The 26,964-nt window shown below is 42.3% G+C and overlaps 3 protein-coding genes across 3 annotated transcripts in view; 1 reads left to right on the top strand and 2 right to left on the bottom strand.

The window, feature by feature from the left end:
* Window positions 1–6,235, bottom strand: part of LOC136429992 (uncharacterized) — a 31,788-nt gene extending 25,553 nt beyond the window's left edge. Inside the window, exons 1-2 of the mRNA XM_066420199.1 lie at window positions 6,067–6,235; window positions 2,975–3,236 (exon numbers count right to left, since the gene is read on the bottom strand). Of these exons, the coding sequence (XP_066276296.1) occupies window positions 2,975–3,218 (244 nt within the window). The 5' untranslated portion in view covers window positions 3,219–3,236; window positions 6,067–6,235. The remainder of the gene's footprint in view (window positions 1–2,974; window positions 3,237–6,066) is intronic.
* Window positions 6,236–13,326: 7,091 nt separating this feature from the next.
* LOC136429989 (fibroblast growth factor 20-like) lies at window positions 13,327–19,876 on the top strand. The gene is made up of 3 exons (XM_066420195.1): window positions 13,327–14,337; window positions 17,751–17,857; window positions 18,522–19,876. The coding sequence occupies exons 1-3, from the start codon at window positions 13,908–13,910 to the stop codon at window positions 18,711–18,713; spliced, it is 729 nt and encodes a 242-aa protein (XP_066276292.1). The 5' UTR covers window positions 13,327–13,907; the 3' UTR covers window positions 18,714–19,876.
* Window positions 19,877–22,116: 2,240 nt separating this feature from the next.
* Window positions 22,117–24,985, bottom strand: LOC136429988 (uncharacterized). Its single transcript, XM_066420194.1, has 3 exons — window positions 24,032–24,985; window positions 23,139–23,290; window positions 22,117–22,613 (listed from the first exon to the last, which is right to left on the bottom strand). Exons 1-3 carry the CDS (start codon window positions 24,983–24,985, stop codon window positions 22,385–22,387), a joined length of 1,335 nt encoding a protein of 444 aa, XP_066276291.1. The 3' UTR covers window positions 22,117–22,384.
* Window positions 24,986–26,964: the final 1,979 nt, after the last annotated feature.

Raw genomic sequence — 26,964 nt, 5'->3', positions numbered from 1 at the left:
TCCAAAAGAAAATGGGGTCACATTAGAAAGAAGATCATCATCATCAAGATAAAAAAGAAGATAAATGGATCCCGAAACATATTGGACACATAAACCTCAGTTAACATTAATCCGCTGGGTTACAAAAATCTGCCACTTTGAAAAACAGTGGGTTTGAGATATCTCTAGTGCAGCACTCCCCCAGGTATGCACAGTTAAGATTACAGGAGTGAATTATACTGGAGAATGCTGGGTTGGATATCTGTTTGGACATATATCTTTTCAGGGTGGCGGAATTATGTACCCTGGTGGAATTATGTTAGTATAGATGTTACATGTAACAATGTTTTCATCTCCACATGGGTCATTTCTTCAGTCTAATCATCCATGTGACAATGTAAAATATGAGACAACTGAACTGGATGACATTTTGCTGGTCGTTTCCTACAGCTCATTTAGCCGGTCGGTCGTGAGGGATTTTATTTTGGAGCAATCAGACGCGACCTTGCTCAGGTACGCCGGGCGTTTGATCGCGCACAGTGGGTTGAGCGCGGAAGTTATCGAATATTACGAATTCATCATCTCGACCTCACGTCCGTGACACCGGAGCCAACTTTTCCGGTAATAAAGCAATGCTTCAACCAAGCAACCAACCGTAACGTTATGATTACTTCAACTTCCATCAAGCTGCAATTGTAAGGCACAAGTCATACACAAACTGAGTACAGAAATGTTTTTATCAGAGGATGAGATTGATACTGTGATTTGATGTTTTAAGTATGGCGTCTTACCAGTCAGATAATTGTAATTTACAGCTGGGACAATCAGACTTTTATAATAAATCTGCAAAAGATCTGATACAAATTGTATTACACGATTTATGATGAATAATCATTCAATCTCATTCAGTCCTGACGTTAGCTTCAAAGCCTATGTTTTATGCTAGGATGAAAACATAAAAATGACAATGAATTATTGTTTTCTTTTCAATGGCTCCTTTGTCCATATTTTTATCTTTCAGAAATTGCCTTCAGTTTACAATAAAACCGTCGAGAGTTTTTGCAGTGATAAATTGTTGTGGAATGGGAATATCAAAAAAGTATGACTAACTACAACAGTTAGGTTTGAAATTGAGTTGACTGGTAGTATTTCTGACAAAATCTGATACACATAATCTTAGCTTGGTTAGACAATATCAATTCAAACTCCAAATGATGGCACAGTTTTTGGCTATCTGCCTACTTGTGAAATGCATGGCAGAACAAGTGAATGATATAGGAGAATGAAAGTGGTAATCTCGGCATGGGTCAAGGGCAGGGCTCCAACCGATACTTAATCTTTACATGTACAGCCGTAGAAGTCTACTGGTACCAGTAGTTTGTGGACCTGTCAGTGGATAAGAATGTATCAGAGTTGGGAAATACACTTTTTTTCTGGTTTTATCTGTCTGTGAAGCTTAGACTTTGATAACAAATCCACAAAAGGCCACAGAAAACCTTTTTAGAACCCTCTGGTTTAAATCTTCCGTATCCCTATCTGAATTCTAACTACTAGTATGACAATACATTTCATATTTCTATATACCTTTACGGTCCTTCAATTCACTTATTATAACAAGCAGGTGACCAGAATCATACGTGAGTTTAAAAAATAGAGGATCCATTTTACTACAACAATTATGGCATACAGGATTAACATCTGTAATGATGATGCTTACTTAGTTACTATTACTTATAAATAAACCGAGTATCCTGGTCTTTGAATTTTGAATCCGCTATGAATCTGAAAATCTACAGAAAACTATTAACACACTAAAAATCCCCGGGCCCAGAGCTGGTCTTGTTGTAATGATTGTCTGCACTGAGAACACAATGTTCAACTTACACGCCTGATTGTGTAATAACCCGTGTTATCCACAGCTCATTAACGACTGTCGCGGCCAATTTCGTCTCCACACTACACACGGCGACCTTGTTGGGGTACGGCGGCGGTAACTCCATCCCCAACCGCCCTACGCGTACCAAGCTAATCAAATGGACACCAAATTGATCTGATTGCCGCAGTTTGGGTTATGCAGGTAATATTGACAATTGCTTATCACCATTTGGTCCATCTCATATTAAAGCCTGCTGCATGAGAGGCATTGACTGGAATGAGGCACCGGCTATAACTACCATACAGGCAAATGCTTTAGGGATACAGCTAGTGGATAAATGCTAGCTGAAGTGCTTTTGAAAATGAGTTTTTAGACATGCCAAATTTCCCATTACATCATGGTACATTCAACCTCAGGGCAAAGAGAAATGTCAAATTTGGGTAGCTATTTGTAAAATACTGTCAAGTACATGTTCAGTAGATGTCCTGTACGTGCTTCGAAGGGGTTAAAGAGAGGTTAACCCTATCTCTGGTGGGTTCTACAGTAACTGATAATATAACTTTGGGTCGACAGACAGTAGATAGAAGGACAAAAGTTTCTAGTTACAAGTGGCTTGTGAAGAAAGCAGATGCCCCTGACTTCACATATATTTGTCTGACAAACATCTAATATTTGCAGCTGCCATGAAAGCATCTGATGGCTCTTCCAAAAACTCAATGGTCTTACATTTGCACTTGCTCTATATTACTATTAGTGATTCTAGAAAAATCCTCCATCAATAAATGCTACAGTGACTAAGTACATTTTCTGATACAATTTCGAATTCTAATGGATAATTTAATGTTAATGTTGAATTTGAGTGAAGAATTTCGTTATCGGTAAGTACTTAAAGGAAACAGCCCACAGTGGTTGAAATGTCATTATAGGAAACCTTCTAGTAAAACTGTTCTTTCAGAACGCGCTGGTCCATTGACGAATTGGTGCCTCGCAGGACGTGTATATATATGACCTGGATTCATTGAGGGCCTCCATAATCGATATGGACGGAATGTTCGCCTACGTCAGCGGAGGAAAATTGGAAACCGGTTTCCGTGTGGAAGTTATGGTGGAAGATATTACCTGCTTTGAGAGTGGCAATGTATGCGATGGGGTACTCCAGACACTTCTCCAGATAGATCCCGACGATGGTGTCTACCTGGACGCCCTTTAGCTGCAGGTGTAGTGCGAGGACGTCCGTTAGCTCGTTCAGCTCACCGAACGTCAGCTGCCTCCCGTCGTCCGAGACCACGGCCACGGCGTCCGGAGTTTTCCGCGCCTGGCGGACGAACATCTCGTGGAGGCAGCCCTGCTTCACGTACTCCATGTTGCACCTGTTCAGAATCTGGGGTAGAACCGATACAGTTAACCGCGGCCGGATCACGGAATGACTTGGTTACGGGAGAGCGACCCTGCCCCAACAGATGCACGCGCACGTACCACAGCCCACGTAAATACAAAACTCGATCTATCACGTGCACGTCGCTCTCTCACCAAACAAAATTTAATTATTCAGCCCCTGCCCATAATGGCAATGAATATTCTGACTGCTTGGTCAATTACCAGTCAGAGAAGCCAGGGGAGAAGGCTGGGGGAAGGGAAATTGCAAAATCTAATCAAGTCATGGGGGCAGCTCATGTCAGCCCAGATAGATTGTTCCAGAAGACATAATGAGTTTGATGTAAGGGATTGGGTTTAATGAAAAATGCAGCCCTTTTTCATCTCCCTTTGGGACTTCCACAAGATACATCAAATATATGACCGTAGTGATACTGTCAGTTACAGGCTCGTAAACTGTTGTTGTATATCCGAGGCCTGATTGGAACGTTTAGGGAACATTCCGGCCCTAAAGTTTAACTGCAAGACAAGCTATGCAGACAACGCTTTATGACAGATTCACTCAATTGTGAAGATGATGTCGGCAAAGATGGGCAGGTTTGCTGTAAACTAGATAAGGGGAGCGACAGGGAAGTTTCAAAAGTCAATGGAGGCAAGATTTCAGAGCAGCTGCTCATTTTTCTGCTAAGTAAAATCAATAAAAATGTGTCTAGGCTGATTTAGATGTCTGTGAATCATTTATTAATCAAGCAAAAATTGGCAGGCCAAAGACCTGAGGCAGGGAAGTAAATGTTTCAGTTAAACATAAGTCAATTACAATGAGATTACTACAGTAACTATCATATTTAACACAAATATTTGGAAAAGGTTTAAGCATTGATGTCAGTTGATCCTTCTGCAAACTTCAAATTTGCCAAAGACATACTAGTACATGTATACTGAGGCCATGTTAATTTGAATATATGGATGACATCCTCTGGCAACCCCAAACCTGATGCAAGCATGCAAATAAAAAAAAGTTAAGCAAAAAAAAAGTTGCTTTCATAATGAAATCTACCTAGTCAGGAAGGTTGAACAAATGAATGAACACAAAGAGTGTGGTATACCGAAATATATTATAGGTTCTTCTTTTTTTGTTCTTTCAAAAAGTTTTTTGACTTTGGAAATGATCTTGGCATTCTACGACATTAGTATCGTTTTCCAATATTTTTGTTTGCAATTTACGGCATATATTGGATCATTTGCAGCTATTTTGTCTGATTAACAGTATGGTGGAAAACTTTTTTTATTTTCAGAATGGCACGAAAATTGATGCGCACGCGGATGTCATCCATATAATCAAATCAACATGGCCTGAACTATAAAACAGATCATGTAATGTCTTGTCTATTTCTCAGTTCTCTTTCAGAAACAGGTGTTAGTGACGATAGTGTAGTACTTTAGACCAACAAAATCTTTGACAGATCTTCAGATTTGTCAATTTTGAGGTGTGCTGCAACAAAATCCTCTATGCATGCCATTATGAAAGTACATTCTGCTATCACAGATTTTCAGGCGTTCCTTTGTCCTGTATTTTATGACTTCAATATCTGTGATCTCGATGTCAGACATGTTCTGACTCTCAATTGACGGGAAATGTCAACCCCTTTTCCACTGTTCCATCACAAGTGACCTACTAGTATATTGCACATCAGAAAGAAATGGAGGTGACAGGAAATATCCTCAGGTAGAAGATGACAATCAAGTTATCATCCATCCTCTCTGCATCCTGTTATTTCATCACATGGAACTGCCCTGATATCTTACTCTCCTACGTAGTAGACAGTAGTGGGTTGGCAAAACGTTGAGCTTTGTTAATCCTCCAGAATCCTGTCAATCCTCTTTAACATTTCGTCAGACAATTTACCAATAACCCCCTTATCAGACATTCAGACAGGTTTTTCTGCTGTCCAGACCAGTCCAGTCCGCAACCCCTCTCCAAGCAGAGGTTCGGCTTCACCTTGTTATTGACGTCTTTTCAGGCGTTTTTGTAGGGATTTCTATTATGTCCCGTTGTCTTTATGTCTCCAAGCCAATCTTGACTTGTGACATAAAGAAAACAGGACATAATAGAAAGTATTCAAACGTCGGAGCCAAACCTTTGCTTGAAGAGTACTGATATCGTGTTTACTAATGCTTATGTAGGGTCCTGATAAGTGATATCACTCAACAAAATATGTTGACAAAAATTAAATAAAGGAGAAGAAAATTGATTTATCTAACTTCAAATGTTTGAAAGAATACAGATAACTGAGTTACATCAATAAAATTTATTATAATATTCTATTGGAATATTCTATTGGAAGCAAGGGGTCATCCGAGAAATCTTTCTCAAGAAAAAGGAATCGTGACAACATTTGAATATACAGATAAAATCAATTGACATAGTGTTCGGATTCAGAAAATTGATAGAAAAAAGGAGAGGTCCAAAAATTTTGATACACCCCCAAAATGTGTTAAATGGATAATCCCTCATCAGGGCTAAAGATGACGTGGTCAACCAGTTGCAACTGGTCATTCCAATGTAAACATCATTTGTTTATGCCAATAACTATATATGGCGCTAAGCTTCCTACATCTCCAATATGATATAGCCTTTCTAAATCAACATTTCATATCTTGCATACGTTTCACGGGTATACTATTCAAAGGTAAGAGAAAGAAGTATAAGTCATCTTATATTCTAGCAGATTCTAAGCCAGGCTTTAGAATTTTAGATCATTCCGGGAGAACCGCTATGTTGTCATAATCTCTAAAGTAAAGCAGAATTTTCTAGGTTTCTTAGCTGCAGTACGTACCTTTCACACTTATACAGGACGGCAAAAACAGAGAAAGACGTGTTCAGAAAGCAACCGAGCTCAACATGCCGCAGAGAAAGTTTCTAACACGTATAAAACTGACGCGTGGTATGAGATCATCCAATCTCTACATGTGCACTATGATCGCCGAAAAACAGCTGATAGCACAAAGGTCACTTGGGTAAGTCCATTCATACCGTTAAAGGAGGGGTGGATTTTTTTCAATTAGAAAAATTGCGGTGCATTTAACGATATTGTGACGTAGCTATACTCGAGTACAAAGATAAAAGCTATCGTCAACATGAAGAACAAAATATATAATGGCGATAGCGACGTCGTCGTACTGCCCTGACATTTGCATGCACTGTGATCAGTAGCCGCTAAGTGTCGCTGCTGAATATGAAATTTGGACTGGCCATCACATAACTCCGGAATATGTTTCGATGGTAACGTTGGGTAACATAAATTCGGGATTTTTCCGATAATGGTTGACTGAAATCAATCTAGCAGAACAATAAACCATCCTTTTTTTCTATTATTCTGTCAGTATCATGTGCTATCTTTGCACTAATCATATATATGGTAGATTTTGTCTCTAGTCGTGCTGACACCATAATATTTCAACTTGAAACTACCGTCCGCCGCACGCACAATGACGTTGCTGTCGGACAGGGGGGCACATTAATTCGGGAGAGAAGATTCGTCTTGAATATTTTAACGCTAATCACATTTTATACAGCAGCTATTCGTTCCATCTTGGCTTGAGGAGAGTGCTATGGATATAGACGTGTCCAAGTAAAAAAAAATACACGAAAAAACGACCGTACCGCAAACATCAGGCCTTCGGGAACAACCCGTGTGTTGAGTCGGTAGAACGTCACTCAAAGTTCACCCCCACCGTCATGGAAATTTGTAACGTTACATTATTCATCGGGGCGTTAGCTGGATGCCGTAGAAATGGTAATACTACTATGTCCATGTGTTTCTGCTTGTGCTAAGAGCAAACTTTGAGGAAAATATCGCCATCAGTCCACTATCACACACAACATTTAGACAAAAAAGTGTTCCTCGCAAACGTCTGTCGTCTGCCGAATAGCAGGATTCTGGGTAACGAATATGGCGGCGGGAAAATTCACCGTAGTGCCGTAGCCATTGGTTGTAGCAACAAAGAGGCGTTTTAATTTGATGATTAATCACACTTAGAGTCCAGTTGTAGGTTAGCAAAAGAGATTCTAATAAGTTGTATTGTAAATGATTGTGTTTAGCAGGAAGCGGATGTGACATTTGTCTTATAAACCAGCGAGCAACTATGTACATATAATTCTCCCACGAAGCCCTCAGACTGTGACAATAAGGGACGGAGAGTTTTTGACGTAGCCAACTTCTAATGCATGGTTATCGAAGCTTTTCAGACAGTGTTCTGAATGCGTTAGTCTGTCAAGTTTGCATTTCTAGCGGTATTACTGATGTTGCATCTAGCACATATCCCTAAACACCCCGTTTTCGAAAAATCCCGAATTTAAGTACCCCGCGAATTTATGTTACCCAACGTTAATGTTTATTATAGTTAGAGTTTGCCAGAAAAGTAAACACGCTTGTGTTCCAGCATATAACGTTACTGACAGAAAAGCCCGTATATCAAATGATGAAATGACATGCCCTTTTAAAAAGCATATCTCCGTGTGTCATCTTGTCTTTGCATACTAACTGACATCGGTGAAACATTTATGTGTCAACTTGTCTTTGTATAGTAAACAGACCTTTGATATTTCAATGGTCGCTCTTGTTTCTTTTATTCTAACGGTAGGCATTGCCGCTGTATAGGGGAGTGTGAAGTGCGAAGTAAATTTTATGTGATTGTAATGATACGGTTATTACTACAGCCAAGGTACAGATAATCATCATTTTATATAAATGGTTATTCAGGAATTGACACATACGGAAATTAAAACAGCATTGCAGCCAATGTTACCTTCTTTAAAGTAAACCGGCTGAATTACGCAGTCTTAGAATTAAAAGTACAAAAGAGCGCACTTAAACAATCGGAAAATATACACCTTACAGATTGGTGTTCAGTAGTTGGGTTAAGTATGGAATAGCACTACGTTTGTATCTGTCTGATCTTGTGTAAGGAATGGTAAGCTGTAACCTCCCCCCTTTAAGCCCTTATTGTGGACTGTTTCGTGAGTTGGAGGTAGCCAGGGTCGAAAACGGTTTTTGAATTCAATAGGGATTTAGTGAATTTAAGACATAAGGTCTCTCTTCTTGCTGTCCGAAAGTACATATGTACATACTTTTGGTAGCTATAGGGACCTACCATCTATCCTTAGTGTCATCCTAGTTTGATAGTTCCAGGCTTTCCCTATTTATTTCCAGGCTTAGCTTTCCCTTCACTTCTGGTTAGTAAAGGGAAAACCTGGAACTAACTAGGATGACACTCAGGCTATCTACCACCAGACTAGCGCCAAAAGCTTGGTATTCAGACACCTTCAAAACAAAGATACCTGGATCAAAGATACCCGACTAAGAAAAGCAAGACTGAGCTTTTCCTAGCGGTGTTAGTAGGCCATTAATTGCCCTGGAGTGAGAGTTTTTCTTTTAGTCGTGGGATTTTCATAGAATGTCATCTATAACCCATCTATCATTTTGTTGTCGTTATCATCATACACGAAGTATTTACTCCTCGCGCACTCAATGCTGTGCATGTAACCCCACTTCTTTTGTACCCTTCGAGCAGAGGTTTAATACACTCAACATACAGAAACGCCTAAAAGGTAAAGGTAGCCCCCTAGCCTTTTGAGTCCTTAGGGGCAGTGGGTTGTTATCCACTGTTTCTAGGGCACGGTACGTATTTGAAGGCGGAGCCCAACCCTCTCCTTCCACTGCCTTTTAGCTTCCCAACCGAAGTCAGGTACCCATTTTTACACCTTGGTGGAGTGGGGAAACTCGTGTAAAGTGACTTTCACAAGGGCACAACATCGGAGGTATAACATGGGCCTCTGGGTTCTGGGCCAAACACCCTACAGATACGCCATCTCGACGACACAAAATAGAAATCTCGACTTCCGAAAATAATTTCATCAGGTTGGTAGAATATAGGATATAGGAGATTCTTTTTTAAAAGAATCTCCTATATCCCAGAAATCTCGACAAAAACGCCTAATAAGACGTCAGTCGGAGACTAACCTCTGCTTGGAGAGAACTTCTTTTGACCTGTCTCCTTCTCACGAATAATAAATCTACCCCGTTGTTCCGTCGTGAGAGGAACGCCGAACGACGTCATAAAAGTACAAAATCCCTCATCCGCACCGTGATGACGTCAACGTCTATAGAAAGGTTCCCACGGACGATTCACACAGATTATAAAACAGAATTCCTGAATCCTGTACGTCAGTATGGTTACCATGGCAACGCCGTCTGGGGACCTATCTGATGCTTGTCAATCTTAATCTTCGGGTCAGTGGGTTTTGAAAAGCCATTATTGATTGCTCAATACTACACGGGTCGTATCAAAACGTTATTCATACTTTCTCCGTTTACGTTTGACAATAAACTGTTTGAAGGCGCCGCTGCTAGATGATCAGACGCTTCCGTCTGATGTCACGGACCTGGAAAAGTGCGTCACAGAAAACTTCAATCTGATATAAAAAGTGACAAGATATTTCAGAGGTTATGAAATACGGTCTGGCTTCGCTATGATATCGTTAATATTACTGCCCTCTTACTTGCGTCACTCAAGTTCATTCCGTACAATAAGTGAAATCCTAAAGTCATATACTATTTAGTTTGGTCAGTTCAATGGCCTACACATATACGTTTCGATACGCCAGTTTGCAAAGGGCCATTTACCGTACACTTTATCATATTTCAGACTCTAGCGGAGCTTGAGACTTCTCTAGACGTTACCTGTTGACCTACCACCCTTACCTGCCACCCTACATGTAAACGGTCGTTGGGGAACCGTATACGAGGTAGAAACAAATCAACACTGCGGCTTGTAAACTACGGTAGGATAAATGAAGGCCGTATGTCACGACTGCGATTTTCTCACTTTCTTGTGTTTTGTTTGTATTGCATGACTGGTAAACTGCGCCTTAAGACAAAACCCACCAGTTTTGTACAAGAAAGCTGCATACATGTACATTGGTTTGATGTGTTCTTTGGCGTAATCGAGGTGCTCTCCTCAAATCACGATACCTCACTGTTACCCCTTTTTCAGAAGCGTCCTAATAGCCAGGTGTGCGACAAAGGAGGGGATTTGAACTCTCGACCTCCGGGTCCCAAGGCAGGGTTACTCACCCCCAGACCAGTGAGTGCGCTAGTTAACCGGGTTTTGATAGATTATGCCCCTCGGGCGCGAGCCTACGCTGTGGTTTGGCCACTCTTCAGCAGTATGAGGTATTATAGGATGTGCCTGTCACTATTAAAGCGGCAGGAACCCCCAGGGTACAACGATGTTATCTATTCTTTTGCAATTCAAAGTTACAAATACCGCATACTCTAAAAGCCAAGCGGATATTGAGTACAGGTTGAGTACGGGCTTTTTCGCGGTAAAGCGCCGAGGGCTCAGCTAACTATAGTTCACAGAACACACGTAGAACACGGATGTTTTTGGTTGGTAAAATCCCACCCACCCAGAATGTTTTAATTCCTGTTTTGTCATCAATATTGTCTTTTCTTCTTAAGCCTGTTTTTATCGTTTTTAGACGCATGTGCCCTTGATACTAATCGCTATGACAAGCGTCGTTCCTGTTGATTTATTTCTTGTGTTGAGTGGAATTCCAGACAACAAGCACAGTCTCCATTCCTTGCGGTTTGCACGCCGTTGATTCCAATCTGAGGAATGGCACTCTCTCGACCCGCGGCGGCCGGATTCCGAAACGGTCCGAGGCGACTCATCGCGCAAAGATTCGTCGGACGCCCGTGATCTCGTGTGGTCCTTTCGACACGATGGTTCCGACATGTGTAGGTTGTGTAGTTTGGCCTGGAACGTAGATAGAATGACAGGCTACAGTTGTGCTGACTAGTATTCTGTTGTGTACTTAAATGACTGTTCTCCGTTAATGCTATTGTCAGGCGTTTAAACAAGGGAAGGGCAGTCAAAGGGTAGTTGCACATACACTTCCGTGTGAAAACGTGACATCTATCCCCTAATAATGCGATTAGCACCATCATTATCTCAGGTAAATGACAGTTCCCAATGAACCATAGATAATAGATCCATCCGCGATATCGACAGTTAATCACGCGTCAAGGATCGCGTTCGTTCGCTGAGTTGTAGTGCCTAGTGGCACTGTGTTTCTGGTATTAAGGTTAGCTACATGTACAGTCATGCAGTTAACGTTTAACTCAGGCCCTGGCGTCACAAACACAAACACACATATACACACGTGCCGCCACATGCACACAAACGCACAAATACACGAGCCGTCACATACACACTGATCTGGAGTTCAAAGTTTGACGCCTTTAAATTCAATGTAGCCCGAAGGTAAGGGTAGGGGTTAGGCTTGAAGATTACCACGTCCCACGAATGTTTTGCACTTAGAGTACTTCTCTCACGTATACTGGAATCCCCCAAAAGTGTCGTGCTCAGGTGCGGTAGCTGACCTCTCACGTATTTTACAAGCTCAGAAATTTGGTTTGACATCGGACGGCATTCGTCCCAAATTCGACGAAAGGTTTTGGGTTGGGAGCTAACCCGGGTGGTATTTTGGTTTTAGAAAACGATCACGTTTCACGGAAAGAGATAAGAGATCTCCCTGTGAGATACATGACAGTTATAAAGGTGTACCTGTTGGTGGGCTACGCTGGGGGGATGTTGTATCAAACTAGTATCGGAAACAAAACAAAACACAATACAATAGACTACATATATCTAGGGGACACGACCTGTCCCCTTAGGCAAGGTCTCTGGCACAAGTGCTTACAGTGTGACCTGTTAATATAGTCATGAACGCTGACGGTGAAAACAACAACTTGTTTTGTCAACAGTTGAAGATGTTTTCACCACTACAGGTAAACATCAAAGTTGAACAAACACAATCCACATGCCTGAATCACCTGAACAGGTGTGAAATTTTTTCTGTATCACCGGGACGGCCGACCACATCCCGAGACAGGCGTTCGTGGGTGTTCGGGTATTTTCGGAGCAGGATGTCGGGCCAGACAAACGTTGCCGACGGCGCCCGAGCGATTCACCTGGTTTTGAAGCTCGGCTGCGGTGGGGTGTTGTGGCCATAAATGTCGATGATACTGGTCGTCTGGTCTCACCTGTGGTGTCTAGGATTAGACATCGCCACCCACAAACCGTGAAAACAGTTCTAGTGTAAACTACTCATAGACCGGACTCAGAGACTGCCGTGTACACTCATTATTACTAGTAGACTTGTTTATATCCAGATATCAACACATTTGAGACCTTATATGGCAACCACCTGTCTTGATAGTGAGCCTCCGAAAAAAAATGATAAAATTTGGCAGCTTTAGTAAGATTATACCGGCTAAAATGATAAACTGTTAAACACATAGAAAAAGCTATCTTATCACAGTGTTACGCATGAAACTCAACGATAGGGATAGTACTTTTAAAATAAGATTCACCAGTCAAAACATCGTTTTATTTTGACCTGACAATGCCTCCTTGTACGTATTAACGTCTACAACGTACGTTGATCAGGACGTTTTGTAAGGCCATAGAAAGACTTCAATGTTATGAAAATTTCAGTTTAAACTAGATTCAACGTCATAATACAAATGTTCTGTCTTGCAGTAATATCATATTTGTTATTAATACGTGTGATATCTTTGATTTTTTTTCCATTTATGTTGCATTTTTTCATTATACTGACCGAAAGAATAGACTGTATCATGCAGATGCAAAGTCATGGAACCAAGTTGTGTCGAACAAGTTGATTCAATTTCTGAGAAAATTGTTGTATTTCCTGCAAGTCGTTGTACTCATATTACAGAAAGATTGTAGCCTCTATCAGACTCCGTAGTTCGCTGGAAAAATAGTAGAATCTTGGCCAAATAGACAGATAACATACCAGAGGACTTAGCTGACCTGAGAATACAGTTTGCGACCTAGGCTAAAAAGATTACACAAGTTTACATTGCGCCGTGCGCCGGGCACGGTCGGCTGAAGTCCTGGCCCGTGCAGGGGGAGGGGGAGGGGCGGGGTAACGCGTCACTGACGCAGAGTGTTTGTGGGGGCAGCAGGGTGAACTGGGGACGAGCCTTTCGGATCTCCCTCCCAGTGTGCTTATCTCTGTTCCGGCGGCGACTTTTGTCCAAACGGTCGCAAACGTCAACAATTTACGAGCGCGGCAAAAATGCACGTGATGAGACTCTTTTCCGACTGCGCAATTCAGAGTTAAGTTTACAATTGTCCGACCGACACACGATACGACTCTTTAGATCTTGTCTACGTGGATGGCGTGTTTAGCAGAAGGTGCAGTGAATGGGGTAGAGAGAGACCCACAACGGAAGCTCTTAAAGAGAGAAAGCACAAAAGTCGGCTAGCGTCGGCACCGAAGGGGGAATACCTTTGCTACGTCATCACCTTATTACCATGGGTGGCCGCCACAGGAGGAAGTCGGAAACTGCCTGAATGAGTTGGGCAGCCCAGAGGAGTACGACACTCTCCGAGGGCGTTCGTCCGTCCGGTAGTGAGCGAGACTTGGCGGGGGTATAAATCGGCACGTGTCGAGTCAACCACAGTAGTAGCGCACTGCCAACAGCGTCGCAAACATCGTGCTCATCCAACCGCAGTTCAGAACTTGCAAGAGTTTTACCTTCCATTCCGTCGACTTTTAAAACTGAGAAACACAAAGAGGCTGATGAGTTCAAAGGCGTTGCTGTTTACTTTTTCGCCACTGTTGCTGGTGTTTTCGTTTTGCCGGTCGGTGCCGATAGACGGCGTGAGAGACATCAGGGACAGGTCGGTTTCGGCTAACATTGCCGAAGCAGCGATCGGAATCTTTCCGATGACTGCCGACATGGTAAGAAATAAGCGAGCGCTTCCGAGCGACGACGACGTCCAGGACGACTTCGGCTCGGGTGAAGACTTCGACCCCCTCTCGACGGGTCTTGCGCCCTCGCACCACGATTCCTCTGAGGACGAGGTTACGAGAGACGACAGATGGGAGAGAAATATCGACGACGACATCGTGCGGATGAGGCAGCTGTACTGCCGAGCTGGCGGGCATCACCTACAGATCCTCCCCGACGGCAGTGTCAAAGGCACCCGGCAGAGCGGAGACCAGTACGGTACGTCAAAACAAACACCACGAGCTTACAACTTTTACAAGAGCAAAAATCTCAAGTGGAAGCTCGAACCAGTGGCCTTTTATTTTACTTAAAACAGAAACATCCAGACTAAGTTGTTTTATTGCATCGAAAGTGTGGAAACCATTATAAAAAAAGATATAGATATATTGCTGAAGGAAATAATGCTATCGTAGTCCTTGGTATTTCTGTTAAATTTACTAGAAGTATTCTATCCGCCCCTTTATCTGCCCGGTTGTTGAAACATGCCGTACATATTTTCTGTACCAGTCATGTCATCTCTAGCCTAGCACAGGCACTGTGTACAAGGGGCGACTTGTTCGTCAATAGAGATCACTACATAATTTTCAATTCATAACGTCCGGTCGAGTCTGTTGAAGACAATACAGAAGATTATGAACTTATGTTTTAAAACTTCCGTTCGTGTCTGGGAGGAAGATAATTACATGTTTTACATGTAAAGGTAATTGTTATCTACATGCGGACAAACTTTCACTCAATTAAGCAAAATGCAGTCCTGTTTCTTCAGAACTACGCTCGATTTTCGACAGAAACAAGGAACAAGGAAGGATATGCACTCTTGAGATCGTCGGTATTCTCGGAATTTGCGACATGGAAGATTTTGTGACTGATTTCCGTACCGTAGCGAAGCATCTCAATTTCGCAATAGAGGCAACAAATTTGAATTTAGATCGGAATCTACCCACAAATCCACCGTAAGCTGAGCAATGCACAAAATATAGTCTGTGTCGTTTGGAAATGAGGTCATGGCTCGGCGAACCCATTTATTTCGGAAGGTCAGACTCTGTGAGAGAACTCAGACACAATGACGCAAACATTCTACCCCTGATTGTCCGTGTCTACAAATTCAAAAGGCCGAGGAGAAGCGAACCGTGCGTGATGACGTCATATATATGGACAACAAAATGGCGACGTCGTCTGATGATTAGGCCAGCGGCACCAGGCGTGACAAAAATGGCACGACTCCAAAAATATATTCCTTCCAATTCGGGACTGGCGTCGGCTATTTTTGGAAGCTTTTGTGAATTATTCAGCGGAATACAATGGAGTTGTTAGAATGGAATGACGCTTCGCCCATCGTGGGGATGTGCGTATTTGGAAACGGTTCTTAAAAAAGCTGTAATTATAGCTTTTGGAAAGGTCTCAACAAAAGACTTTTCCAAACTTCCTTTATTTGTTAAGTGGCAAAGTGGTTAAGGAGATAATTATAGAACAGTTTGTCTATTTTAGGGCCTGTAAATTGAGAAAATAGGTCAATTCGAAGCGATATCTATGCAAACAATCACAGTTCGTACTTCGGTAAAACTGCTTCCATAGACTCAACTATGCATGCAACTTTTGAAAGCAACAACCGTCGCATTCAAGTTAAAGCCCCGAAAGAAAACTTTCACAAGCCGGCGACTTTGATGATGATCTACAATGGACAGGCCTTGCAAGTCTTGCTAATTATACTTGATCCAACATAAGAAGATTCACTTTGCGTTTTGGACTGGGATGATCTGTCCGATAGGGCTTTAGATGGGATACGGTTGCGCTTAAATACCTTTGATAGTCCACGTTGTTCATAAATACAAATGGACCATTGAAAGGTTTTTGGGACCCGTGTATTATCGAAGGATATCAGTCCCCTAAAAACTGTTCAAAAGTCAACTACTGAGTTTGCGTCATTGGGACAGTGTCAAAAGGTTGTACGTGTATGCTCGGAAATCAGGCATCCTTATTTCAAGTCCGACAACAGCTATGTTTCCATGTGTTATTCACCGTGGTAATCTATCGAACCGCAGTGAAGTTTAGACTTCGTTCCAAGAGTTTTCAAGACTGAAAAAAACAGAAAATAGGGTAAAGAAAGCTCAATTTTCATGTGTAACAAGGAAAGCCGGATTGTTAGTGTGGGAGTATTTGTGTACATCCCCTGTTTACGTCCCCTGAAGGTTCTGTGTTGGTAACGCCAGATGAGAAACCGGTCGGGGAGCCCACCCGGCCACGCGCCGCCGCCCACCACGGCCACCTTCCCCGTGACCTTGGAACGGCTAGCACACAAACAGCTTGTTTTACCCATCATCAACGCCTACAAACCGTATACACTGGGTAAAGGATACCCTGTTCCGCGTCTGTTATCTTTTTGCACAGAAGAGGGAACGTTAACATAGACTTCAAGTGTCCTTGAGTTACTAAGTAATATAAAGAGGAGCCTCTAATGGACGGTTATTGAGCGACTATAGAACACTTGTTCGGTAGATTCATGACGCTACAGTCTTCCATTGCGTCCTGTCTTGTGGGTGTATGTGCTTGTTTTTGAGCACCGTGTCATCGCATGCAAGGGAGCCTAAAAGTCCGTGTCACTTGGCTTTATGAACAGAAGAGGGAACGTTAATATAGACAGTGTCCTTGAGAGTTGATATAGCGAGGTTCCGAAAAGCGCCTCTGTTATTAAAAAACATTCTAATCTCCAAGCAGATCTAACGGTAGCAAGACAGTATCCGAATGGCCAAAACAGTACAAAAGTATTCCCGGTGGCCAACTGGATACTGTTTTGGCCCTTTGGATATGGTCTTGCCTCCAGTAGATCTGCTTGGAGATTAGTTTATTCAGCAAGTATAGAAAGCGTGTTCGGTAGTTTTTAATGGCGGTACGGTCTTCCAGTGCGTCCTGTACTTTGGGATCCTTTGGGTGTACGTGCTAGCTTTTTTTGAGCACCGTATCAGCTCATGCAAGGTGGCCGAACTCCTCCGTGACACCGAATTGTTAGATAAGAGAGACACAATCGTAGAGAGACATCTTCTTGCATCATGTCTGGATGTAAAATGATTGTTGTTTCAGCTCCTGTCTGCGTACTGGGTTGCCTGATATGAAAATGACCTAGTTTTTAGCTGATAGCGAATAGGGTCATGATAATAGCGGGCGCGATTCCCACGCAGACGTTTTGTGAAATACATAAGTGGCGTTATCAATGGACATTCCCTGTACATTGCATGAGTAGGAACCTATGTACATATATAATCATTTCGTCTTCAAACCCAACAAAAGGTTCATCACTTTTTCTGGCGAATCTCAGATGTGAAATTTTTCTCATATATCAAATCTAACTACACGAGCCCACTATTGCTTTCCATAGTTAAGCTAATCATGTGGATTGAAAATAAGAATTGTGTATCATTACGTTCAGTCACCACATACAACTGATTATAAGGCAACCTCTTTTCCCTACTAAGCCTTTCTCGTCTGCATAGAGTTGGATCTCCCTACCACCTGATGTTACATGTATTTACATGTATCTAAATCTACAAGCCAATACAATATTTTACATTCGCGAATGAGTTTCCGGATCCAACCCAGATATAACGTAACGCCCGTGTTTTGTGTTTTCCCTGCAGCTGTGCTAGAGATGGCCCCGGTCCACTTCCGTGGCGTCATGAGAATCAAGGGCTACGCCACCGGCCTGCACCTCTGTATGGACGCTAGGGGGCGCCTCTACGGCTCGGTGAGTAACATTCCAACAGTTGGTCGTCACATGTGTGTTAGGTTTAGGTCCTTGAAACTTATAGAAAGACGGTCTTCTTGCAGATTTCTTTGGACTTTCAAATGATACATGTCAAAATACGCCATGGAAATGCAGTGCTAGGGGGACGATAGATTTTATTGAAATCCGAACATGTACATTAAAATGAAAACAAGCCTAGCATTACTATGTATGACGTTATACTGTAATATCCATTTACACAAAGGGATCAGTTTAATAGTAAAAAAGGAAGAACATTAATTTATGGAAGGGGTAAAACATGAAAAAAATTCTATGCTGCCTTCTTTCAACAGGGCAGCAATGTTGAAAAACTTTTTCGAGAGTTTGATGATAATTTCAATTCCAGACAATGCGCACAATCTGTAGCAAATTCCTCAAACTTCAGAAACTTAAATAGCAAAGAGAAATTTAAATTCCTTACAGCCTTCGATAAACCAACTCTAACTAACCATGCAGCCTCATACATTTATACAATTACCAAAAGCGAGTATTCTATACGTTTATATGTATTTGTATATGATTCTTGGCATGGGACCTGTGCTTAGCTAAATGGGGCAAAAATGTATGATAAATGTCTTCATTCATTCATTCATTCATTTATTAAAACCCAGCCCTTTCCTTCCAGTCTGAGTTTACGGAGGAGTGTAAGTTCCGGGAGACCCTGGAGGAGAACCTGTACAACACGTACTACTCTGTCCTGTACGGCGCCAGGAGAAAACGTTGGTATGTGGCCCTCAACAAGCAAGGACGGCCCCGCAACGCACAGCGAACAAAGCGGAAACACTTGTCTACGCACTTCCTCCCGAGACGGGTGTAGGGGGGAAAGGGGTTTACACAAAAACTTCTCCGCTTCATTGTTGCACTGTGCACTTGTCAATGTATACCTTGGGGTTATATACTACATACATTGGCATATATCATGAAGATACTGCCAAAGGTAAGACGTTGGTGGAATGCCCCCGTAAGATTGATGTCGACATTGTCAAGTGCATTATATGACTCCACAGAATTTGGCTTTCAAGATTTCCCTACGTCAGTGTTATTCCTTGTTTTGCGACAAAATGGTAATATAACCGAAAGAGAGTAATTTAGCTGTACAGTGTTATTATTTAATATTACCGTCTGGTACGGTTTTGTGGAAACTTATTTATTGTTTTAAATATTTGTTTGTTTCAAAAAGAGACTGGCTGACTTTGCAAAAGGGCTGCGCCCTACGTATGTATACAGAGTCATAGGGACACATATGTAGTGCAGGCGCTAGATATACCTAAGATACTTTACAATAATCTAGATACTATGTACTAGTGTTGAAGCATTTCCTAATATATATTCCCTTAATGGAAACCTTGTCTGGTACGTAGAGAAGAAATCATCAAGTGTGCTTTTAGATTGACATTGTCTTAGCCTCAGAAAGTAGCAAAACGCATTTTATTCTTGAAAGCAGACTGCGTATAAACAGTAGTTTAATGCCTACTGGCAACAAAGATTGTTTTCGCCTTCGAAACAAGTACTAAGCCGACTTTATTACCTTCGTCAAGAAGGTTATTCGTTGATGCTTGTTGTTCTATGCAATGATTTTCAATGCCGTCTACCTCACTGGCATTGCCTAACACAGTAACTATTCTATAATTCAGTACATGATTAATCCGATTTGAATTGTCCAGGTCCACTCCATGACATAAATGCTTTCCCCGTGCACGTGGTAGTGTAGCCTATCGCCTGCCTACATTGTAGTTACGACGCTCTGTTATGGCTAACAGTAGAATCCATTACTCTTGATATAACGACCAGCTTAAATTCCTAATTTGCAGACTGGTGAACAATTGTTGCAATGTTTCCTAGTATTTCATATTTCATTGAAAGCGTGACAAAACGGTGGCTGACTGCTCCACTGTGCTGAGATATCTCATGTGTTCTGTTCGACACCTGTGGCTCTGAGCCTTCCCACGACAGAAGTGTGACAATAAAGGTTAAAATTCACTCATGTCTGGCTGTTCCTTGTAATTCAGGTCTCCGAAGGTGAGACGGTCCAATACATTTCGCGCCGTTATCATCGGTGCCGTTGATAGTACATGTATGTATAAAGTCAGGGAGGGCTGACCAATACTTAACGATACACGCAGGAAACTATCACAAAGTGGGCTTTTCTCCGAGTGTTGTGTAGGCCGGCCAGAAATGTTCCACTCGTAAAGGTCGCACTATGCGTATGCTATTTCTGTTCACTTTGATAAATCGAAGAAACTAGACAAATGAGTCAGCCACAATTATGCATAACGTTAACGTTACATCTGTATGGTAGAAAATTGGTTTGTAGTGGACACGTGCACCAGGCGGTTGTCCACCATTTGAACAATTTGGCAAGTCGACTTTCAGGTTTACTTCCGAAAATGTTACATTTTCTTTTCATCAATCATAAGTGAATCACTCGTCACATGTTGTGTAACACTTTTTAAATTTCGCAAATTTCCCTTGGTTTACGCTACTATATTCTTGCGGATGTTCACTTCTTGCATTACTTCTTGTTCATCACTATGCATGCCATCCGAAGACGCCTGGGTCCAGGCTATCTCTTCCAGACGCGGCGCCCTAGCCGTCACGGTCGAGTATTGATATCCAAAACATTTCAGACCGAGAAAATAAACAGCGATGACATCGACTCTAAACCATTCCTCCCACGGGAAGCCCTGACCTCGCCATGTTCAAAAGAAACCCCAAAGATCATTCCACCAATGGGCGTGGCTTTTGATAATCAGCTTAAATGTCAACATGTGATGATCTCTACCAAATGTATTGTATAACGCCGAGTGGCCAAAGACTCAACAAAGCTGTGAACGTAGTAAAGGTGACGCCTTTTATTTTGGGTCGTTTTTTTTGTTGGTGACATTTTTGGCCCTTGAAAACTGCCGCCATTAGTATACACATCGCCAAGTGGTAAACGGCGTCCTTTTGTTTACAGAGGTCTTTATGTCTGTATGTTTATAGCGGTGCTGAGCGCCAAGAGGATGTAAGAAGTGAATGTTGCGACTTTTCCTCCTACAGGATCCTTCAGTTCTTCACAACATTGTATTCTACTTGTAAGAAATTTTGCCATGCAAAGTTGCAGACACTTGACTGCAATGACGTCATCTAGTGTTACGGCAGGATGAGACAGTTTTGATCGCATATCAGTCTAGTTCTCATGAAACAACCTGACAGTTTGTGTGCGAGTTTTGAGGAGAAAAGGCGCAATTTGGAGCTATCCTCTTACTTACATTTTCCCAGAACTAACGTTTCCACCTAAAAGGGAATTACAAGTGAATGTCTTAATATGTGGTTACACATTTCCTCACCAAACAAAAATTGAACGGGCGTCAGTTGTTTTGAAACAAACACATTAATGTTCTCGTTTATATAGACACCCCATCTCTCTCCGAAGGGAATAAAACTCACTGCCTACGTACTGGCCAAGAGCCGAGCAAAACAACAAGGTCATGGTCAGTGTGTGTCCTTGGGGAAACCGGCGTGAAACTCGCCCTCCACCCCCCTCCACCCACACTGGCTCCGCTTGGGAAAACCCGCTCGACTTGTGTGAATAAAAAATCTTTTTGAAATCAAGTAACCAAATAACGTTGTTCTAAAATTCATTCCTGTACGTCATATTTCGTTGGGAGTAAATTCGATACGCGCGTGTTTTTGTGCTTGTACGGTGCGTTTCCCCAAGGTGACTGCATGTATGTTCCTCTCTTGTTCTTTGATGACGTCAACTTGCGGCAGATGGTAGATAAATCCACGGCAGTCTGACCTTTAGTTTTACGACTGCGTCACAATGACGGGCGGGGGCGGCGGCGGGCCTATTGTCGGCGGAGGGTCATTGACCTAGATTTTTGTACATTCATTCTGCATTTGATTTGTCTGATCATCGAAGTAGATATTCGATTGATATTTATGTAGCTCAAGCCTCAACTGGTAGCAGCCTCAAATTTGAGCTCCTGCTTCTAACTGGGAGACCCCGGTTCAAATCCAGTGAAGCGCATCTCGGTTGGGGCTGCACCAATCTTTCGGAAGGGACATGGGGGTCGCGTGTTTTGGGATCGAGGTGCCCCGCGCACGTTAAAAGGGAATGGCTCCCTGTAGAGATATGCCCTGCTACTGGACAGTAAGAAAACTTGCTTGACCTATGTTCCACTAGGCATTTACAAGGTGAACAAAAGAAAAAAGAAACAACAACAACAAAACAGATATTCGAGGGTGGAGCGTAACGTTTTAAAACTGGATGTCTGGTGTATTTCTAAATGTCGACTTCCCTCTGCAACTTTTCAAGAACCGTTCATTGCTTTCGCTAAGAGAATTTTTGTTCCTCTGTGAGTTTGTCTCTTATAACTTACATAACAGCACATGCATACAGTATGTCCACAAGCTCCTTGATATGTAATACGAAAGTCGCTGGACTTAATTAAGTTGTTATGTCAATAAAGATTGTTTTTGATTGTGAAACTGATTTAAGACGCTCTATGACCCCACCACACTCCTTGCTTTGTCTGAGTCGAACTCGAACCACGTAAGAGAGACCAAGTCGTCAGGTTTGCCGACCCGAGCGGCCTTGTCTGACCAAACCGGGATGGCCTTCAACTCCCAACTGCAGTAGCTCAACAAAACCGCTAGGGTCGCTTTCATGTAGAAGAAGGCGATGTCCTGTCCAGGGCACTGGTGGCTGTCCAAGTCAGCAGGTTCCGTCAGACTGGAAAAAAGGAAACATTTGCGAGCAAATACAAATCAATATATTGCTTTCATTCCCTTTCCAGCCTTGTTCAACTTGACAATTCCATTTTTTTTTAATCGCATGGTCTTTACAAAAATATATGTGTACACATTTAAATATTTGTGCAGAAGCTAAAGTTTACCTTACTCAAGCAACGTATGATTGTGAAATCTAGCTTGAGTATTAACTGTTTTTGTATCTGATTATCGGGATGTCTAACCTTCATCGACGTAGACCTTACCTTCATGGGACAATGCCATTTCTGTATTTCGGGAGTTGGGGGTCAAGGTTAGTGCAAAAGCGTAACTTGCGTTATTGTATTGATCCTATTACAATGTTACATGTTTCAACCAATGGTTAGCTTTCTTGGCATTGCCATGATGTCACCTGCTATGGCCAAACTTTGCCGTTATGGGTGAAGTCAATAGAGCAGTCTAGAAACATTTAACATGCACCAGAAAGTTGATTTTTTTCTACCAGACGGAGGAATCTAGAAACCAATACCTTCCATGTGGAAAGATGAGATGTCTCTTCTTGTCCACGCCTCCCTCTTCATCAAGAAAGCGATTACTTCGGAACAGTCCCGGACAGACGAACGCGGAGACGTCACGCTGCGCCCAGAAGCAGCTACCGAGCAGCTGCTCTCCCTTGCGGACCTAAACAGAACAGCAACACTCGTCTCAGCTGGCGTCATTTTGTCTGTTTCTGAGCAGCTTTAATATATATTACTACGTAATGTTGAATTATCCATCGTTGTGACGCAAAGCTACATCGCAAAGCTATGAGCGTAGCAAATGTCCGTTGCCATACAGCAAGTATTGTGTATACATACTTGATCTTGATGATGATAGTCTACCACCAGAGAACAATCTACCACCAGACAGACGTACGGCTGCAAACCTGACTCTTCAGAAATTACCAAAAACGAACGGACACGACCATACACCAGCACTCACTGTTATGCACTGTGCACCACTGTAATAACATGTGTATAGATTTATTAGGACTTTAAACCATGTGAACTGTATCTTTTTGTTTTATGTTTTGTCTGACCCATCCCTCTTCCCTCAATTAAACCGGCATGCATGCCGATTTGAGCTTCTCATGAATGAAAAAGGTTCAAACAAATAACAGTCAATTACGATTGAATCACCACGAGAACAACAATGAAACTAATCTCTTTAGAAATGTAGTCTGCTCGACAATGAAGCTAGGAATGCCACCATACGAACTAATCTCCAAGCAGATGTAAGGATATTTTCAACTCTTAGTCGGTGAGGGTGTAAAAGGGTACACCACTAGAAAGGCGAACTAAATATCGAAAAAATACACGTAAAACACTTAGACTGGTCCGGATCCTCACATCTGGTTGGAGATCAACCCTAGTAATTACCTACCTCAACTCTCTCCTTTCTCGTTGAAATCACAAAGTCTTGTTTTGCCACTCCGAAAAAGTCGAAAACCGGTGGGTGTAGGCGCAAAACCTCTAACAGAAAACTTTCTAGGAGCTTCATTTCGCCAAGACTTTCTTCCGTGATGCCACCGTGTTTCTCAAGAGCCAGTAGCGTCGTTTTACGAAGGTTCTTCTTCTCGGATTCTGTGACGGTATATAAACGGGCAATGAAGGTGACAACGGCGCTTGCTATTGCCGCCACGGCGTTGAAAATTATGGTAAACATAACGTTAATGATACCGTCTTCTTCTTCGATGCCGTGGACGCGACACAGTCGTATCAGCTCTTCATATTTTGGTGAATCCTCGATAGTTTTTAGAAGATCGGGGAGGGCTTTTGAAGCAAGGCTGCCTCGTCTTGCTCTGGTAGGCATGGGTATCCACGTTCTGATCTTCATCAGCCCCTTCAGCCATGTCAGCGCCAGGCGTCCGTCCACTTTCTTTCCAAGCACAGCTTCGGTCATGGCGTCACTGAACAAGAAGAAAACTCTTTCTTCAAAGTCCGGAAGGACTTTGAGTCGTGACCACTCTTCGAAGTGTACCAGGATTTGCTCAATGAGAACGGACGGAAGCGTCTCCTGACATCCCTGCAAGACGTCGATCAAGAAGGCTTTCTTGCGACGATGTTCTTGGCCGTTGGTGAACATGGACGGGCAGTGCCCACGCATGAGTTCATCGCGAACGCCCGCGTAACCCAAGCGGTACTTCTCCTTGTCCACCAAGTCCGTGTTGAAGATGTGTTGGATGGTCTCTTGGGTGAGAAGAGCCACCACGGGGACCCCGACGTTTGTACGGACGACGGCGGTGTCGTCCAGGCGGTGCTTCAGCTTGTGAGGTCCCGCCTTGACTTGCTGTACGAGCCCCTTGGTATTGCTGATTTTGCTCGCTCCCGCGCCCATGCTTTTACGCTGTTAAAGCTGTTTTATGCTGTTACGTTTTATTCACCAAACAGGACTTGTGCGACAACGTTCCCTGGCACTCACGCCACAATGGGCAAATTACCTTTGGATACTCATTATGTAGCAGTACTTCATTATCATAAAAGGCGGTTGTACTACTTTTTGTTTAAAAAAGGAAATACGCCAAACTAATTGTTAACGCTTTGTTGCTCAGCTAAAGGAACGACCCAGGGTACCTCATAATGAATGAAGATGTTATGACACAGAAGGGTTTTTATGATGTATCATGATCAGTTACGCCTATTCTGCATCATTTTCCTTTTCTACGTTGTAAAACCTTTCACCCTCTTGGTATAGCCTCTACCAGGCCCCATGGGATGGCTGGAAAATTAGTAGAAATTGGCCTGATAGAGTGAATAGTATGCCAAGGGAGTTGGCTACGGAGAGAGGGTCCAATATGCCGCGGCAAACTGTACCCCTATAGCAGTCTAACTCCTCTTTCATGTTTTTCTGTCTATTTGGCCAGTTTCTACTCTTTCCAGCTGCCTCTGGTAGAGGCTACTCTTGGTAGACAGTAACGTATCTAATTTGTTTAATTATGGGTTTGTCTGCAGCTTGGTAGCCTTGGGAAAGGCACTTTACACCTATTTCCTCTCTACTCGTGTGAAAATAAGTACGTAGCTTTGGTACATGGTCAGGGATCTCCTCGCGGATAGGACGTAAAGACAGGTCCCATGTTTGAGGAGAGATACACATTGCACACGTTGGAGAACCCACCACACTTGTTGAAAATTGTACGTGTCCATCCTGGTATGGGTGGCTCAAACCCTACAGTCAGGTGTGATGCAGCTTGTACCTACTGTACAAAACCGGTGTATAACATCTGAAGCCATGTTGATTTGATTATACGGATGACATCGGCTCGCATAAATTTTCATCTGTTTCCACACACACACACAAAGTTTTCGGCCATACTGTAAATCGTACAAAGTAGCTGCAAAATGAGAAAATTCTTACTGTAAATTGCAAAAAAAAAAAACATTTCGGAAAACGGATACAAATGTCATAGAATGCAAAGTCAATTTCAAAGAAATTGTTTTGAAGGAGCAAAAATGAACCTATATTTCGGTATACCATACTCTGTGCGTTCAATTTTGTTCATCCTTCCTGACCACACAGATTTTATAATCAAGGCAACTTTTTTTTTGCAAAACCTTGTTTTATTCACACGCTCGCATCGGTTTTCGGGTTCCCAGAGGATGTCATCCATATAATCAAATCAACATGGCCTATGCAAAACAAGCATGATACCACTCCACAATGTGTTGTATTTCATTAGCTGTTTATTCAGTCTAAAGCCGACAAAACTTGACATTAAGTATCATCTAACAAAAGCGATTCAACAATACTTAGTATAGTCAAACTTGCCATACGTAAACACTTAAAACATCAGAAAGAGTAGTTCAACATTTCCTCCATTTTCTGCAAGGCCAGAGGCACTTTTTGTACACACTAGGCAAAAAATTCATAAACTCTCTCAACAAAATATTCTCATTTGTATCATATGGCATTAGAATTTTCCTTTACTTAATTTGAAACCTGATTTAACCAAGCTTTATATTTAATTGTAAGAACTGTGCTTAAAGTGAGGAACTGGAGGTAATCTAACTGAGCTGGTACCTGGAAAACTGCATGGGTGAGAAGCACAGTAGAGCAGAACTTCAACAACACAGAGTAAAACAGTTATTGCCGTGGAGAAAGAGCGTAAAAGCCAACTCTCATCTGAAAACACTGGACGACAAGAGCAATCCTCTTTTTCATCAGATCATAGAATAGTCTTTTTCTTTACAAGGTTTTACATCAACATGTTTAGTCTGGAGTTTTTCTACACAAGTCACCATAATTTCTAATCTTGTATACACATTTCTGCATTTATCGAAGTAGACATGAACTATTTGATACAACTTCTTACATTCCCA

This window comes from Branchiostoma lanceolatum, chromosome 3 (genome assembly GCF_035083965.1).
Source record: "Branchiostoma lanceolatum isolate klBraLanc5 chromosome 3, klBraLanc5.hap2, whole genome shotgun sequence".
Taxonomy (NCBI): Eukaryota; Metazoa; Chordata; class Leptocardii; order Amphioxiformes; family Branchiostomatidae; genus Branchiostoma; species Branchiostoma lanceolatum.
This window is presented reverse-complemented; position numbering and strand designations above follow the sequence as displayed.